The sequence below is a fragment of the Monodelphis domestica genome, chromosome 1, assembly GCF_027887165.1.
Source record: "Monodelphis domestica isolate mMonDom1 chromosome 1, mMonDom1.pri, whole genome shotgun sequence".
NCBI lineage: Eukaryota > Metazoa > Chordata > Mammalia > Didelphimorphia > Didelphidae > Monodelphis > Monodelphis domestica.
Window position 1 is genome coordinate 423,524,533 of NC_077227.1, and position 19,201 is coordinate 423,543,733.

General features: G+C 37.5%; 1 protein-coding gene across 1 annotated transcript; it reads left to right on the forward strand.

The window, feature by feature from the left end:
* The first annotated feature begins 2,155 nt into the window (after positions 1-2,155).
* On the forward strand, positions 2,156-3,148 carry LOC100017292 (olfactory receptor 1361-like). The gene has a single exon (XM_001370858.4). The coding sequence runs from the start codon at positions 2,156-2,158 to the stop codon at positions 3,146-3,148; it is 993 nt and encodes a 330-aa protein (XP_001370895.3).
* Positions 3,149-19,201: the final 16,053 nt, after the last annotated feature.

Genomic DNA, 19,201 nt, shown 5'->3' on the forward strand with positions numbered 1-19,201 from the left:
GATAATTCTAAGGATGGGAAAGAGTCTATGAAAATACCTGTAGTCAAGATGGAGTGTCAGGAAGATTGTTTATTGTACAGAAAGAAGTGCCACTGAATCAAAGAATATTTCTTAGACAATGAGTTATAACAAGAATAGGGGTGGAAGTACAGTATAAAGGGCTTTGAACATCAAACAGAAAATTGTTATAAAGAACTCCTAGATGAATAAACTTCATCTACCAATTCAGATTTTCACCTTTTTTGTAACTTATGATTTTAGATATTGACTTAAAACAGTTATTTACCTATAACCACATAGTATGCACCAGAGGTAGTATTTTAACTCAGATTTTCCTAGCTCTGAGATCAGCCTTCCATCCATTATTATAGAGAATTCTAAAAGGTAAGGGTGAAGAGAAAAGGCTATATGGACATAGGGGACCCTTTCTGAATGCATAGCTATGAGGGATAGTAGGTTGAGTCTGGAAAGATTAGCCTCATTTGGTTGGATCAGAGTATATGAAAGGAAGTAATGTGAAATAAAACTGTAATATGGAATATTAGTGCTGAAACAGACCCTAGAACATGAAGTGCTTAAAAAAAAAACAGATTCAGAGCTAGATAGGGCCTTTTACATCATCTTCTCTGCTCCTCATTTTACAGATAAGAAAACAGTCCCAAAATGATTTGAGCAGAATCAGCCAGGTATCAAATAGAACTAAGATTTTAATCCAAATCCTCTGACAGTTGAATTAAGCCTGGAAGTAAGATAAAGCTTCTCAATTTCAGTAAATCTTCATACTGTGTTATGCATGCTGTCTCCTTGCAAGTGACCTTAGAGTGTGTAGTATTAGAATACAGAAGAGAGAATATTGAAAGTGACATGAGATCATAAAATTTTATTTTTTAATTTATTTAATTAATTTAGAATATTTTTCCATGGTTACAAGATTCATGTTCTTTCCGTCCCCTCCCTAATCCTCTCCCATAGCTGATGCACAATTTCACTGGGTTTTACATATGTCATTGATCAAGAGCTATTTCCTTATTATTGATAATTGCGCCAGGATGATCATTTAGGGTCTATATCCCCAATCATATCCCCATCAAACCATGTAATCAAGCAGTTGTTTTTCTTCTATGTTTCTATTCCCACAGTCCTTCCTCTAAATTTAGATAGCATTCTTTCTCATAAGTCCCTCAGAATTGTCCTGGATCATTGCATTGCTGCTAGTAGAGAAGTCTGTTACAATTAATTGTGCCCCAGTGTATTAGTCTTTTTGTACAATGTTCTCCTGGTTCTGCTCCTTTCACTCTGCTTCACTTCCTGGAGGTCATTCCAGTTCACATGGAATTCCTCTAGTTCATTATTCCTTTCAGCACAATAGTATTCCATCACCAACAGATACCACATTCCCTATTCGAAGGGCATCCCCTCATTTTCCAATTTTTTGCCACCACAAACTATGAATATTCTTCTACATGTCTTTTTCCTTATGATCCCTTTAGGATACAAACCCAGCAGTGCTATGGCTGGATCAAAGGTCAGACAGTCTTTTAGCGCCCTTTGGGCATAGTTCCAAATTGCCCTCCAGAATGGTTGGATCAATTCACAACACCACCAGCAATGCAACTTTGCCACATCCCCTCCAGCATTCATTACTTTCCTTTGCTGTCATGTTAGCCAATCTTCTAGGTGTGAGGTGAGACTATAGAATTTTAGAGGTGGGAAAGATCTAAGAACATAAAATATAAGAACTACAGAGAACTTTAGAGATCATCTGACACAAATTTCTTTTGCTGATAAGAAACATGAGATATCTCAGTTAACTTACTTAAATTTATAGAGTAATTTGGTGGTGGGGCTGGTATTAGAAGTCAGTCCTAACATTGAGATCTGGAAAATCTGAGTAAAATCATCCCTCAGGCAGGCTCCTACAAACTGTGTAATTCTGGGCAAGTCACTTAACCTCTCTCAACCTCAGTTCCTTGGTCTGTAAAAATGGAGAAAATATTAACCTCTCATCTAACAAATGAGATTATAAGGATTGAATGAGATAATAATTACAAAGTGCTTCCAAATGTAAAAGTGTTACAGAGATGTTCTTCATTAATAATAACATTTTTTTTTGTTCCTACCACTTGCAGATGATGTGGATTCCTTTTTGTGGCTAATGGACACTAGGAACTGGACAGAAGTGACTGAATTCCTCCTCCTGGGGCTATCTGACCGTCCAGAGATGCAGCCAGTCATCTTTGGAGTTATCCTTTCCATGTACCTGGTGGCAGTGACAGGCAATATCATGTTAATTGTTGTTGCCTCTACAGATTCTAAACTACAGACTCCCATGTACTTCCTGCTCAGACAGCTCTCCTTCATCGATGTTTTACTGACCACCATTGTTGTCCCCCAGATGCTAGTGCACACAGTGACAGGATTCAAGACCATCCCCTTCGAGAACTGCATAGTCCAGCTTTTCTTCTTTATGGCTATAGGGAGCATGGAGGGTCACCTGCTGGCTGCCATGGCATATGATCGCTATGTGGCCATCTGTAAACCACTGCAATATTATGCCATCGTCACCCGCAGCCTCTGTCTCCGCATCACCCTGTCCTCGTGGGTGGTGGTCAGCCTCAACAGTCTCCTCTATAGTGTGCTGGCTGCCCGGCTGACTTTCTGTGGCAACCGGGTTACACATTTTTTCTGTGACATCACACCACTGCTCAAGCTATCTTGTACTCGACCACTGCTCAATGAGATGCTGATCTTCACTGAAGGGGCAGCCATTGTTATAAGCCCCTTTTTCTTCATCCTGGCCTCCTATGTGAGGATTGGTGTTGCCATCGGCCGCCTACACTCAGCTGCTGCCCTAAAAAAAGCTTTGTCCACCTGTAGCTCCCACATTCTGGTGGTGCTGCTCCTGTATGGCTCAGTGATCCGCATGTACCTGCGACCATCTTCCAGTTATGACTTGGATCAGGACCGACAAGTGGCTGTATTCTACACTGTGGTCACCCCCATGTTGAACCCCCTAATTTACAGTTTAAGGAACCAGGAAGTGAAGAATGCTCTCTGGAGGCTCTTGAAGAAGATCCAGAATGTCTATGCATCTGGAGACTTCCAACCTAACTCCCCATCAAGGGGAACTCAGGATCACATCTCCTGAACTCAGAGAAAAGTATCAGACACCCTAGAAATACTTGGTACTGAGAATCACAGCAAGGTTGCTGCAGAGCATTGGAAGCTAGGACTAGGGATAACCTGTCCTTTAGACCTTTCTCATGGGGTAAGGAGAAAGAGAAACAAAATGGTAAGCACTTGCACACTAAGCTGAATGACTTTGCTTCCAACTTCTGAAAAATATCACCATCTTTTCACACTTCTCCACTTTGCAGAGCAAACACCAATTTATCATTAATTTGAACGCCTCCTTTGATTAAATACATCAGGAGATATATGGAATGGTAGTTCTATCAGTACCCTATCCTTAGACTCACGCTTAGTAGGAACAAGGAAGCAATATGGTATTGTGGGAAGAAGATTGGCAGAGAGATGAAGAAATCTAAGTTCAAGCCTGAGCCCTACCACTATCTTATATCCATTCTCTGGGCCTGTTCCTCACCTCTAAAGTGAGAAAAATGAACAAAATAATATTTTACCCTTAACCTTTCATGTTCTCTAATCTGAGAGCTTCACATGTTATATGGGCCTTCACATTTTAAAATTTTATATTGTGTTCAAAGATTCTTATTCTAAAGTCCCCTCCAACTCTAACATTTCTATGCTCTAGGGCACATGGTATGAACTAGAGTATATGACCCCTGAATTTGGAATATGGAATAAGGAAAGGCAAGAGCCCAAATCTTACTTCTCACCTTTACTGTTTGATCAAAGTCTGAGCCATCTGTGCAGAATAGAGATAATAATAATTTACCTCATGGTGTTATTCTGAAACTTGAATGTGATCACATATATGAAGTAGTTTTTAACCCTTATCAAACTCAATGTGCCAGCTATTCTATGAGCTAAGGACCCTTTAGACTCTAAAATGTGATAATTTTCATATGACAGCTGAAATATGAATGCTTTATGCATTTTATAACATCTCTTTTACTCTTCTATAAAGGTTGGGGAAACTCAAATTCTTCTTCTGAAATTTCCCCTTTTATTGTCTCCCCTCAGTCCTGTCACCTTTCTATACAAGTATTTGGGATCACAAGGAAAAGAATAGGGGAGTCAGTTCATTAATACACATTTATTTAATAACTACTATGTGCCAGGTGCATTTCATGAACTAGATTATAAAGAAAGGCAAAAGACATGAGGTAGAGAAATTCAGGAATAAGAAACAGTCAGAAAAAATATCTAAATGTGAGAGATGGAATCTTGTGAGAGGAACAGTAAGGTGGTCAATGTCATGAGACCACAGGATAAAGTGTAGGGGTAGTAAGGGAAAAGAAGATTGGAAAAATGGAGGATAGACAAATTGTGAAGGGCATTAAATGCCAAATAATATTTAGTATTTCATTCTAATGGTGAAATGGAATTTATTGAATTGAAGTGGTGGCAGATTCAGATTGTGAAGATGGGATTGACTCTCCCCTTACCTGCTTTTAAATTTAATTAGCAAAAAATGAAAACACCTCTACTTAACACTAACGTAGGGGAAGTCCACAAATTACTTACTAAAGGGCTTTGTACCTCCAAAAGCAACTGAGTGCCCCCTATGCAGTCCTAAGCAAATTTAAAGACTACAATTGGTTCCCTAAAGTGGAGGAAGGAACAAGAAGTTACATAAAGAAGGGTCTTTAAAAGTGACTGAAACTTCCTGTCACAATGGTCTTCAAGCTCTTTCTAGGCTCTGGAGGCTGTAAAGATTAAAATTTAGGAGAGATGGGGAGACTGAGGCAGGTAGAAATTAGTTTCTCTCTGCAAGGAGTATTATATTTTTTAGAGGTTTATTAAAGGTTAAAGATTAAAGAATATACAAGTAAGAAACATATGCCTAGGCCAGAGGCCTAGACAAAATAACCTCCTATCATGCAAGAGACCGCCTGCTCCAAAAGGGAAGTCCAAAAAGAGCCAAGAGAGAGAGAGCCCTCAAAAGCCTTTGAATCAGCTTAAATACCTTCTCGATCTCGGCCCAGGTGAGATTACAAGGCATTCTGAGGAAGTGGAGCAAAGGCTCATGGGGATTGTAGTCCTGTATTCAAGTCTATTTTTTACATTCTCCCGTATGATCATTTTTGGAAAAATTAATTTTTCCCCAAAAGGATCATAAAAACATAATAAACTTAAAAGATTACAATAGTGTGAGGATAAGAGAAAAAAGAATAAAACCAATAATTGCTGAACACATTGACAAAAAGCCGTTAGGGGGCAGTCCCCTTTGGCATAAAAGTATACATACAAATAAATGTTCAATCAACCACACCCAAAGTTCAATTTTGTGCAACTTGTGGTCTGGAGGCTTCTTCATGGTGGCTTCTCCAACAGTTCAGTTCTGGATTTAGAGAGGTAGCATCTTCTTTACCTAAAATTCTTCTCAAAAGGAATTTAAACTTTGCAATTTAAATAATGATTTGTTTTACATTCCCCGGTGTTGTGGGTGATTGAAAGATTCAGAATCAGTTAGGGATGCATGGCTGAGGTATGAGGTATATGAATCAATTGGCAAGAGATATTAAAAAGACATCAGAAAATCCAAAAGAAAAGAAAAATTTCTGGATGAAAATATAGACTATCAAAGTCTTATGTGTAAGAATTCCAAGTAGAAGAAAAATAAATCTATAACGGGTCCTTCAATCAGGGCCCAATCAAAATGATCTAAGTAATGATGCATTTACCCAGTCAGTGCCAGGACTACAGAAAGGTACCACACTATGAGAGGCAGAAAAGGGGACCAGATTATAGGAGCCAAGGTTTTGGGGATACTCGTCTGTGAGTATCTTTAGGGTGAGTGTGGATACAAGGAAAGCCTATGTCTTAACACATGTTAAACATAGTAACCTCGAGTCTTCACACTAGGTTCAAGACCTTTGTATTGGCCTAGAAGTGCATCAATCCATCCTAGATTGGCCTTTCTTTGGCCCTATGAAATGGCTCTTGTGTGTATCTCTTGTCCTGGTATCAGACAGAATCATCAAGCAAAGTCCCATAATTTATCTAAATAATTAGTGGCATCATTTTTATAGTCACAAGCTTTTTGGGCATGCTCTGACAAATGTATCTTATACTTGTAGTACTGAAAAATCAAAAGGTTAAAGAAAATCTTAATACTGGTGACATGTGCTTCAAATATAAAAAGGAGAGAAAAAATAATAAAAAAACTGAAAAAGTATATTGCACATGCAAGAAAAATATAATAATAAAAGAGCTTTAAAAAATTCAAAAATATAGCTTATAACCACTGACACTCTGTGTCAGTTAAGAAAATATAAAATACAAGGCTTTCTCACCAAAAAATGAGATCCATTTCCTCTTAATATCTGGCCATGACCACTGTGAGTAGAAGGCAAATGAATTGAACAAGGTTAACAATTTTTTTCATCTTTAAAAATACAGTAGTACAAATATGTAGTTATCAAAATCCCCAAAATTCTCAATAGCCCAATTAATTGCAATAGCAAACAAACACACTTTCGCATTTCACATAAGTTGCTGTATGACATTTTTAAAACCTATGAATTGATGGACATTTGTCACAATTTTTACAAACATAGCAATCCTTCAACCTTGGTATTTAAACATATTTTTTAAAACAAAGTGAAACTCATCTTGGGTTTAGAACATAATCAAGAAATCTATATATCATTCTGGTAGAAGTAAAGTAGTGAGCTGAAGAGTATAAATAAAGGGGTGCTCCTTTTGGAGTCTTTTTAAGGGTACAAATGCCCTGAGATTAACTGCCCAACTTCCATTCACATGTGGGAAGGTTGGGGGTTTATAAAATGTATTTCACTTCAGCTAATGGGCCTTACCTCGTGGTAGAGGCAGGCAAAAATAACCAGATTGTTAAAAAAATTCCAAAAATCATATTTAAAAAACCCTTAAAATCAAATCATTTGAGGTATTTAGCACATTAAAATTCCCAAGGTTGTTAATACAATTATAACCAGTTCTGAAGTCCATCTATCCTCAGCAAAATAGAAAAAAAGCTGTTTTTTCATATATGGGCTTATTCACAATAATATTTGTTCAACACAGTTATAGGGGAAAAACAACAGAATTTTAAAACTCAGTACATTCAAATTAAATTCAATCAACCTTCAGTTCAAGCAGAATAATATTGAATCCAGTAATATATGAACTTAAAATTACAAAGTTATATCTTAAACAAAACAATGCAATAGAATACAGAGATTTTTTAATAAACCATTGGAGTCTGAAATGCCTTAGAATATAGCCTTTAGTCTCTTCAAAGTTCCTTGGGTTTTTTTGTTTGTTTGTTTGTTTTTAATTATCCATTTAAATGTCTATTGTCCGAAGGTAGAGTAGTAAAGGCTAAGCTATGGGGTTCAAGGGATCCGTCCAGGGCCCCATAGCTGGGAAGCATCGGAGGCCAAATTTTAACTAGAGACCGCCCGTCTCTGGGCCTGGCTTCCAGTTCCCTGGGCCACCCATTTTCCTCCCCAAAGTTAAAGTTGAATCTTTGGGCTGAGTCTGCTCCCAGACAGGCAGGTAAAATCAATGAAATGGCCAGAAGAGTCAAAAATCCTTTTAAACCCATTGCTTTTTAGGTTTCTGTTTGAAAAGATCTGTTTCTTCTCTCTAGTCTTTTCTCTCTTTCCCCTCTCTGATACCCCTGTGGCCAATACCCCCATCCATGTGGAGGCTTAGCCTAAGGGAAAATTACCTGGTCTCCTTTCCCTCTCTTCTCTCCCCTCCACCCAGGTGGCCAATACTGTTACCAGCTGGTCGAAATGAGTCCTGAGCGATCTGCTCCAAGGATCTGGGTGATGAGCCAACTGGGGTTATGCTCGAGGGTCTGGGGCGCAGAAATAGGCAAGCAGCCTGCCGGTGAGAGGCCAGGAGCAGGAGTGGCTGCGGGGGTGGGCAAGGCCTGGACCAGGTACCAGGTGAGGACGATCAGGGCTGCAGGCTGCAGGAAGGAAGCGGCAGGCCGAGCCAGGTGGGGTGGGCAGCAGGTCTGGAGCCTGTAGCAGCTTTGTGAGGGTAGAAAACCTTGGCCAGAGAGATATGGCTCAAAAAAAATTTTTTTCTAGGTACTAGATATTAAAAATTGAACTAAAGATCAGAAAAGAATTCAGAAGATTGAGTTTTTTTTTTCCCATTAGGTTGCCAAACTGTAAAGATTAAAATTTAGGGGAGATGGGGAGACTGAGGCAGGTAGAAATTAGTTTCTCTCTGCAAGGAGTATTATATTTTTTAGAGGTTTATTAAAGGTTAAAGATTAAAGAATATACAAGTAAGAAACATGTGCCTAGGCCAGAGGCCTAGACAAAATAACCTCCTATCGCGCAAGAGACTGCCTGCTCCAAAACTGAAGTCCAAAAAGAGCCAAGAGAGAGAGAGCCCTCAAAAGCCTTTGAATCAGCTTAAATACCTTCTCGATCTCGGCCCAGGTGAGATTACAAGGCATTCTGAGGAAGTGGAGCAAAGGCTCATGGGGATTGTAGTCCTGTATTTGAGTCTATTTTTTACAAGGCTGGTGGAGGACCTTCTTCAGTATGGACCTGGGACTCTAGCATTTGGTAAGACTGCTCTTGGATCTTTCCTTTTGGACTACAAGATGGGTTACTGAAAAGTTGATTCCTTTCCTGGCTTCTGGAGAGATTAGTTTCCAGAGGAGGCCATGTGATTATTCACTACCAAGTTCTCCAGCTAAACAGCCCTCCTGCTGAGGGTCCTCCAGACTTAACAAACCCTGCATGAGTTGGGCCAGGCACCAGAAAAACATTTAGGATGATAAACTAGACAGTTTACTCTACCCTCTTTCACATTTCTCTACTTTACTCTTTCCCTCTGTTTTGTAAATAAAAAGCTGCTAAAAAATCATTTTGATTTGAGTTATAATATTGGTGACCACATTCTCTTATATTTTGTCAAACCAAATAATTTTATCCCCTACAAGATCCTTATTTTGAGACATTTTGACAGGTGAATGGAATATGGACTAAAATGGGGAAAGACCTGAGGCAAACTGAGTCACCAACAGGCTACTGGAGTAATTCAGTCATAAGGTGACAAGGGCCTGGAAGTGTCAGAGGAGAGAAGGGAGTGTATTTGAGAGGGGTTATGAAGATAAAATCAACAGGATTTGGCAAGAGATCAGATTATGAGGAGTGAGAGAGGGTAAGGATTGAAGGATGACCCCCTAGGTTGAGGGAGTAGCAAAATACACACAAGTCTCAGTTTTCCACTTTTTCCCTCCTAGATGGACTTGTGATTTCATTAATATATGGAACTCCCAGTGAAGAAAATCCCCCAATCAATGGAGAATGGTGCATGCTCTGGAACTTAAAGCTTTAGACAATTGCCCAGGGCACTGAGAGATTACATGAGTTTACATTACATAAGTGAGAGATTACATTACATGATTACATGACAGGATACATGAGAGATTATAGAATGAAAGAGTTATGTGTCATGGGTGGGACTTGAACCCAGGTATTCCTAAAGCTAGGACCAGCTCTGTGTCCACTATACTATGCAGTCTCTTTTCATTTAAACATTGATTAGTAATATCCTAGATAAAGATTTTGTTAAAGGCAAAAGTAGGTGGTAGTACAACCCAGCTCTTCCTTTCCCACTTCCCATATGGATCCCCAGAAAAATCACAATTTGGATGACCAAAAAGGCAGTTTTAAATAACAAGGCTTTGTCCCCCTACAGGTGAATGTAAGGTCAATTAAACCAGAATCTCTGTATTCACCTTCTAGGAATTCACCCATATGGCCAGGTGATCAGGAGCCACTCTTCACAGTGTTTCTCATGATGTACATGGTCACTTTGCTTATCTTGGGAACTTGGTCAACTGTTCAGCTTTCTAGTTCCACACCCCTATGAGCACCTTGTCCTTTTCTGGTGTCTATTGCATGTGATGTTGTCTTTTTATTCTAATATTTTTATTCTGAAATCAATAAAAATTAAAATGAGCATTTCCACATGCAAAGTAATTCACAAAAAATACTATACATGAGATTGTGAATTTGTATTTTGTAAAATTTGAAACTCTTCTTAGTATATAATTACTTCAATATGTGACTTTCAAAGCTGTCTTGCATGTCTTCTGACCCTTTGTTCATTTTTTTTTGAATGAATGTTTCAATGATCCTTCTTTTTTCTCTCCTCCCCACTTTTTTTAGACTTTCCTATCATTAATATCCCTTCCTCCTACTTACTGCCTCCATCAAAAAGAAAAGAAAACCAAAAGGTGAGGTTTTTTTAAAGTATAATGAAGCAAAAAAATGCAACATTGGCCATATACAAAAATATATGTCTTGTTTTGCAATTCTCTTTAGGGAGATGGGTAACAATTCCCTCATCCGTCCTCTAGAACTGTGGTTAGTCATTGCATTGAACATAGTTCTTAAATCTTTCAAAGTTATTTTTCTTTAAGATGCCATTATGATTATAGAAATTGCTCTTAGTCTTCTCATTTCACTTTGCATCAATTCATACAAGTTTTCCCAAATTTCTCTGAAACTATCTTTTTTATCATCTTTTAAGGTACAATAATATTTTATTATATTCTTTAGAATGGAGCAATGGAGCACTCTTATTAAAAATAGGAAAAACATCAATGTCATCTAAATGGATCACAATATATCAGTCAAGATGATTGATTAACATTTCATAAATCAAATGCTGAAAAATAACTAATGCAAAAGGCATTGCCAAGTACTCAAAACTTTAAAACCAATTAATAATGACATCCTTACCATCTTGTCTTCTTTCTGCTCATACAAGCCACAAACCTAGTTGAGTTGCTCATTACCTCTTATGTAGACTATAGCAATAGTGTTCCTCATATTTCTACCCAATCTAACTCAATTACCTAGAATGTTTCCCAAAGCGTAGATCTGACCATGCCATTCACCATTTTAATAATTTTTTTAAAAATCTTGATAAATTGTTCCCCATTACTTCCAGAATCAAATATAAAATCCTCTTTGGATTCTAAAGTTTTTCATAACTTGGTCCCTACCTATCTTTACAGTTCCTTTTACTTTAATCTCCTTCACACCCTCTACAATTCAGCTATGCTGGTTGACTTTCTATCACTTATACGCAACATTCCATCTTCTAGTCTCTGTTCCTTTTTGATGACTCTTCTCCATATGTTGAAGTTTCTCTCTCTCCACCTTGCCCTCTTAGTTTCACTAACTTGCTTCATAACTCAGTTAAGGGACAGCTAAGTGGCTCAGAACATTGAGAGCCAGGCCTGGAGATGGAAAGTTCTGGATTCAAATCTGACCTCATAAATGACCTAACTGTATGACCATGGGCAAGTTACATAACCCCAATTGCGTAGGCCTTACTGCTCTTCTGCCTTGGAACTAATACTTAGTATTGTTTCTAAGAAAGAAGGTAAAGATTTAGCTAGAAACCCCACCTTCTCAAAAGGTCTTCTCTGAGTCTCACAACTGCTAGTGTTCTCTCCTCTCAGATTACCTTCCATCTTCTCTGTATATATTATATACATCTAGTCATTTACCTATTTTCTTCCTCATTATGAAGTAAGTTCTTTGACATTAGGGCCTGTTTTTGGCTTTGTATATCCAGCACTTAATACAGACTGAAGTATACAGTGAAAAAATTAAAATTTTGGTTGACTGGTTGAATTATCAAATCCAAAAGCACTTATTATATTCAAGGCACTATTCTAGGCACCAGCAATATGAAATAGAACAAAAATATAAATAGTCTCTGTTATGGAGAAAGTTACATTATAATGGAGGAAGGGAGAATATCAAATATAAGCAGAAAAGCAAATATGTACAAGGATTTAATTAGAGAAAGAGAACTAACGAGGCAGGCAGGAAAGCTATCTTCCATTTACTCTTAGTACGAATTCTGAAAATGTTGTAATTCTTTCCCCCATATGTATAGATGGGATAGATCTATAATCCCTTAACTCTAGCCAAAGAACCTAAGGTAATACTAGCAAATGCTGACCTCATTCAACCCTTCACCGTTGACTCAATAGTATAACTCATTTCCTTTCTTCAAACAGAAAACTTTCACTGGAGATTAGGCTCTCTTTTTAATATATGCATATATCTCATACTCATTTCATATGTGAACTTATTGAGAGTAGGAAGTCAAATTACAGGGACATTTGCTGCATAGGAAGTCTATGATGTAATCATAATCACAATATAGAGGCAACTGGAAAGTCCATTCTTAGTTGAAAACTTCCTAAAAGTGATACTCAATGGGAATATTTTCTATTCACTCCTTTAGTGAGGGGACCCTGACTAGGGAAGTACTGATGGATACTTTCTGGGCTTTTGTAGGTACCTCTCTTTTCCTTGGTGAAGCTACAAAAACTTAATATTGTCTTGATAATTGGATTAAACTCCATGAGTCACAAGTCCCAGTGCCATTTTGGCTAAGTCATTTCTATTATCTCCAGAGTTGTTAATTAGTCTGGAGCTTTCAAACATGCTCTAAAATGATTGGAACAAAGCCTCAGGCAGTAGTCATATTAGAGATGCAGCCTTTAGACTATATTAGGAAAACCTTAAGGTAATAAGTTAATATGGATCTCAATAGGAATAGGAGTAGTAGCAACAGCAGTAGCAGTAGTTAATTGCAGCCATTTTGTTGTTGTTAATAAAGCTGGATCCTAGATAAGAGGATGGAACCAAATATAGACTTAAAGGTGGAAAGGAAAACACAGACAACACAAATTTCCCCCATTTGCCTTCTCAAGGATCAACATGCCTGTAGACAAATAGAAATGTTCATATCAGGGATGGTTCCTAGGGATCTTGGAAATGTAGCCATTCATTTACCAAACCTTATAAGTTCACTGAGAGCTGAAAGCAATCAAAATGGCATTCACAATCATGGCCAGCCTATTGCCAATACCACTATTTCCTCTTCTTTCTCTTCACTAATCCACTATTGGGGACAGGTAGGTGGCTCAGTGGATTAAGAGTCAGGCCCAGAGGCAGAATATCCTGGGTTCAAATTTACTATCCCCGGTATCCTTAAAGGGCAACCTAAACTAGCTCTCTTGCTCCTGGCCTGGCATTGTCTGCTAACCTAGTATTGGTGGTATTCACTGCTCTCAACTTCACTGCTGCACCAAAACATGGTAATGATAATTAAGTCATTCTAATGACTTGTACATTTAAAATACAAATCATTTAGCCTAGAATTCAAGGTCTTCTACAACATAGATGTAATTTACCTTTACAGATTTACATCTTCATAAATTCCTTTGAATAGCCTATACCTCAGTCAAATTACTTGTAATTTCTCAAATACATAATGTTCTCTACTGCCTCCATTCCTTGGCTAATATAAAATGGAACTTCTCTCTGAATCCTCCTATTTAAATGATACAATCATAGATTGTTAGTTAAATGCTTTTCATTGTTTAGAATTGAAAGAGACATTAGAGATTCTGTAATCCTAGCATTTGACTCACTAGGAGAAAACTGAAGTTTAAGGTAGATCATTGACTTGTCCAAGATTAGACAACTAGTCACTAGTGTAGGCAAGAAGGAAACCAATTTTAATGCCAACTCCTCCATGTAAGTTTCCCTAATCTACTTAAATAGGATTAATCCCTTCCCCTTCTGAACTCCCATGGTACCTTCTCTGGTATATTTATTATCTTATTTGTGTTGTATTTATTAGTATCCATCTACATCTGGTTCCTCTTGATAGTCTGTGAACTCCTTAAGGGCAACTAATATTTTCATTTTTGTTCCCCTTCAGTTCTTAGCACAGAATCTTTAATATAATAGGCACTCAACAGTTTGATGGTTTGAATCATTTTTTCCATGTCTCAGGACTTTATAAGCTCTAAAGTATCTTCTAGCTCTAATAATATAGAATCATAGAAAGTTAAAATTAGAAAGAACTTGGATTGCATGTAATCTGTCTTCCAAATCACATATCTACTGGTTGGCCAAACTAAGATTTACATCCAAATCCTCTGACTTTAACTTCATCACTCTTTTCTACTTTTCAAGTCTCCAGTTTTAAGTTCCTATACCCTAAATTCCCTTCCAACTTTCAGATAGACATCTTCTGTTCTAGTCAAAGTATTATAAGATCTCTCATAGATCTTACATTCTAAGGTTCTTTCCATTTCTGCAAAAATGGTTAAATATATATGATGTATTTTCCCCAAAATCTTCCTTGTATAAAAATTTGATTCAGGCTATAATGTTGTTTGTCCTTCATTTAGAAGAGGAATGATGGGACTTCTGGGTAAGCATGGCAGTCAGCTAAACATGGCTTACTCACTCTCCCCAACATACACCAACAAGGATAACCCCAAAAGATCTTTATCAGAGGGGCAGAGGAGCTGTAAAGCGGTCACAGCATTGAAGGTGTGTGGGATTGGGATGTACCAGTCTATAAGAGGGTGAAAGGGCTTCCACCCAAACTCGAGCCAATCCACCCTCCCTCACCCCCACCTACAGGTTCGAGCCAGAGCCAGGGCCAGCACACACTGAGACAAACGAGCAAGGGGCACCTCTCAAGCAAGGAGAGGGCACATCTGTGCCCTTGGGAGCTGAATAGGACACCAGGGAATCCCCCCAGAAGGCACCTAGGCAGAAAACCCCAACACATGAGAGAGCAGCAGACCTCAGGTGCCTTGAGCTAGAGTGTCCGCCAGAGCCATGGAGTAAGCCAAAAGTGCCTCTGGAATGAACAGGGAGTGTTTTGGGGTCCTTGGGAATTGACTAGGACTGCAGGGGACCCACCCCCAAAAGCAGCTAAACCAGAAAACCAGGCAGGCAAGAGAGTGCAGACACTGAGCTCCCCGTGGAGGGAGGCATCGAGAAAAGCCTTAAAGGACTGCGGAGAATCAAGAGCCTGCTCATTAACTCCATAAACAAAGAACCTGCCTAGCAGACTCTGATTTCTGACTAAAGAGGGAACTGAAAACATCCCAAAAAAATGGCTAACTGTGCACAGGAGCCTCAGAATCCCTCCAAGAAATCAAAAAAGAAAGCTGTCACACTCGAAAATTTTTATGGAGGAAAAACCCAGGCTACAGAGGAAATACTGGACGAAACGTAAACAAAGGCAAAACCGAAAAAAAAATTGTCCACAAGGCCTGGAAGAGTCTCAAATGGGGCTTATGATGAGAAAGATGGAAGCCCTCTGGAAAGAGAAGTGGGAAATGGTTCAAAAAGAAAATCAACAAATTATATTAGGGAACCAAAAAATTACAGCTGAATGCCAAAAGATTAAAGCAGAAAACCAGGCCTGAAGGACCAGAATTGAGCAACTGGAATCCAATGATCTTAAAAAACAGCAAGAATTAATAAAGCAAAGTCAAAAGACTGATACAATAGAAGAAAACATAAAACATATCACTGATAAGGTGACAGATCAAGAAAACAGAGGAAGGAGCGACAATTTAAGAATCATTGCACGAACTGAAAAGCCAGAAATAAACAGGAACCTTGACACCATACTACAAGATATCATCCAAGAAAACTGCCCTGAAATTCTTGAACAAGGGGGCAAAATTAACATTGAAAGAGTTCATAGAACACCCTCTACACTAAACCCCCAAAAAACAACTCCAAGAAATGTAATTGCCAAACTCCAGAGCTTTCAAGCTAAGGAGAGAATCCTGCAATAAGCCAAAAAGAAACAATTCAGATACAAGGGAGCACCAATTAGGATCACACAAGACCTGGCAGCACCACACTGAAGGACAGCAAGGCGTGGAACACGATATTCAGAAAGGCAAGAGAACTGGGTCTTCAACCAAGAATCACCTATCCATCAAAAGTGACTATATACTTCCAGGGGAAAGAACAGTCATTCAACAAAATAGAAGATTTCCAAGTATTTGCAAGGAAAAGATCAGAAATAAGTGGAAAGTTTGACATACAAATACAAATATCAAGAGAAACATGAAAAGGTAATTATGAAAGAAAGGAAAAAGGAGAAAAATGGAAAAATGCTTCTTTTTTTCTCTTTTTTTAAATTTTTTTAATTCAAACTCTCTTCCTTAAGGGCTACAATTAGATCAAATTATATATATATATATATATATATATATTATATACATATTATATATTATATATAATTATTAATACATCAAATTATATATATTAATATGTGGGGAAAATGTAATGTGTAACTCTCAAAAATTGTATGCATCATTAAAGTAGTTAGAAGAATCATGCATAGGGAATGATTGGGGCATTAAGATGATATGGAGAAAAGGGGGGTGAAAGAAAGAAAAAGGGAGGGGATGAATCATTGATGGTAGTAAGACATACTTCATGAAATAGAAAAAAAAACTAAATAGAATAATATTTCTCACACAAAGATACACATGGGAAGGGGAGGGAAAGGAATTTCCTATATTGAGGAGAGGAAGAAAGTGCTAACTGGTATTACTTAAACCTTACTCTCAGTGAAATCAACTCTGCAAGCTTAGAACATCTAGATCCATTGGAGTCTTGAACTTTATCTTATCCAACAGGGTAAGAGAGAAGGGGAAATTAAGGAGGGGAGGTGGGAGGGAGTATAAAAATTGATGGAAGGAGAGGAGGGAGGGGAAGGAAACAGAAAGGGAGGGGCTAGCAAGGGAAGCATCTCAAGGGAGGGGTCTAGGGGGACTAATCTGAAGTAAATCACTGGTTTAAAAGGTTATAGCTAAAAAATAAAGGTCAGAATTAGGGGAGGATATCAAAATGCCAGGGAATCCACAAGTGACAATTGTAACTTTGAACGTGAATGGGATGAACTCACCCATAAAATGTAGATGAATAGCAGAATGGATTAGAATCAAAAATCCTACCATATGTTGTCTTCAAGAAACACATATGAGGTGGGTTGATACTCACAAGGTTAGAATTAAAGCATGGAGTAAGACCTTCTGGGCCTCAACTGATAGAAAGAAGGCAGGAGTTGCAATCATGATATCTGACAAAGCCAAAGCAAAAATAGACCAAATCAAAAGGGATAGGGAAGGTAAATATATTCTGTTAAAAGGGAATATAAACAATGAGGAATTGTCACTAATCAACATGTATGCATCAACTGTTATAGCACCCAAATTTCTAATGGAAAAACTAGAAGAATTGAAGGATGAAATAGACAGTAAAACCATATAAGTGGGAGACTTGAACCAACCACTATCAAATTTAGATAAATCAAACCAAAAAATAAATAAGAAAGAGGTAAGGAATGTGAATGAACTCTTAGAAAAATTAGAGTTAATAGACATATGGAGAAAAATAAATAGGGACAAAAAGGAATACACCTTCTTCTCAGCACCACATGGCACATTCACAAAGATAGATTATATACTAGGTCACAGAAACATGGCATACAAATGCAGAAAAGCAGAAATAATAAATGCAACCTTTTAATATCATAAGGCAATAAAAATAATGATCAGTAAGCTTACATGGAAACCCAAATCAAAAATTAATTGGAAATTAAATAATATGATACTCCAAAATCGGTTAGTTAGAGAAGAAATCATAGAAGCAATTAATAATTTCATTGAGGAAAATGACAATGGTGAGACATCCTTTCAAAACTTATGGGATGCAGCCAAAGCAGTGCTTAGAGGAAAATTCATGTCAATGAGTGCATACATTAACAAATTAGGGAGGGTAGAGATCAATGAATTAGAAATCCAAATCAAAAAACTTGAAAGAGAACAAATTAGAAACCCCCAGAAGAAAACCAAACTAGAGATTCAAAAATTAAGGGAGAAATTAATAAAATCAAAAGTGATAGAACTATTGCACTAATAAACAAGACTAGAAGCTGGTACTTTGAAAAAACAGACAAAATAGACAAAGTACTGGTCAATCTAATTTAAAAAAATAAATAATAAAGGCAAATTAACAGCATCAAAGATGAAAAGGGGGACCTCACCTTCAATGAAGAGTAAATTAAGGCAATCAAAAACTACTTTGCCCAACTATATGGCAATAAATATACCAATGTAGGTGATATGGATGAATATTTACAAAAATATAAATTGCCTAGACTAACAGAAGAAGAAATAGAATTCTTAAATAATCCCATATCAGAAAAAGAAATCCAACAGGCCATCAAAGAACTCCCTAAGAAAAAATGCCCAGGGCCTGATGGATTCACAAGTGAATTCTATCAAACTTTCACAGAACAGCTAATCCCAATACTATACAAACTATTTGACAGAATAAGCAAAGAGGGAGTTCTACCAAATTCCTTTTATAACACAAACATGGAACTGATTCCAAAGCCAGCCAGGTCAAAAATGAAGAAATAAAATTATAGACCAATCTCCCTAATGAATATAGATGCAAAAATCTTAAATAGAATACTAGCAAAAAGAATCCAGCAAGTGATCAGGAGGATTATTCACTATGATCAAGTAGGATTTATACCAGGAATGCAGGGCTGGTTCAATATTAAGAAAACCATCTACATAATTGACCATATCAACAAACAAACAGACAAAAATCGCATGATTATTTCAATAGATGCAGAAAAAGCCTTTGATAAAATACAACACCCATTCCTATTAAAAACACTAGAAAGCACAGGAATAGAAAGGTCATTCCTAAAAATAATAAACAGTATATATCTAAAACCATCAACTAACATCATCTGCAATGGGGATAAACTAGATGCATTCCCAATAAGATCAGGAGTGAAACAAGGATGCCCATTATCACCTCTACTATTTGACATTGTACTAGAAACACTAGCAGTAGCAATTAGAGAAGAAAAAGAAATTGATCGCATCAAAATAGGCAAGAAGGAGACCAAGCTATTGCTCTTTGTGGATGATATGTTGGTCTACTTAAGGAATCCTAGAGAATCAACCAAATAGCTAGTCGAAATAATCAACAACTTTAGCAAAGTTGCAGGATACAAAATAAACCCACATACATCATCAGCATTTCTATACATTTCCAACACAGCTCAGCAGCAAGAATTAAAAAGAGAAATCCCATTCAAAATCACCTTAGACAAAATAAAATACTTAGGAATCTATCTCCTGAGACAAACACAGGAACTATATGAACACAACTAC

Bases quoted from the DNA above. Each gene is read 5' to 3' on its own strand.
- LOC100017292 (XM_001370858.4), top strand. From the start codon at position 2,156: ATGGACACTAGGAACTGGACAGAAGTGACTGAATTCCTCCTCCTGGGG.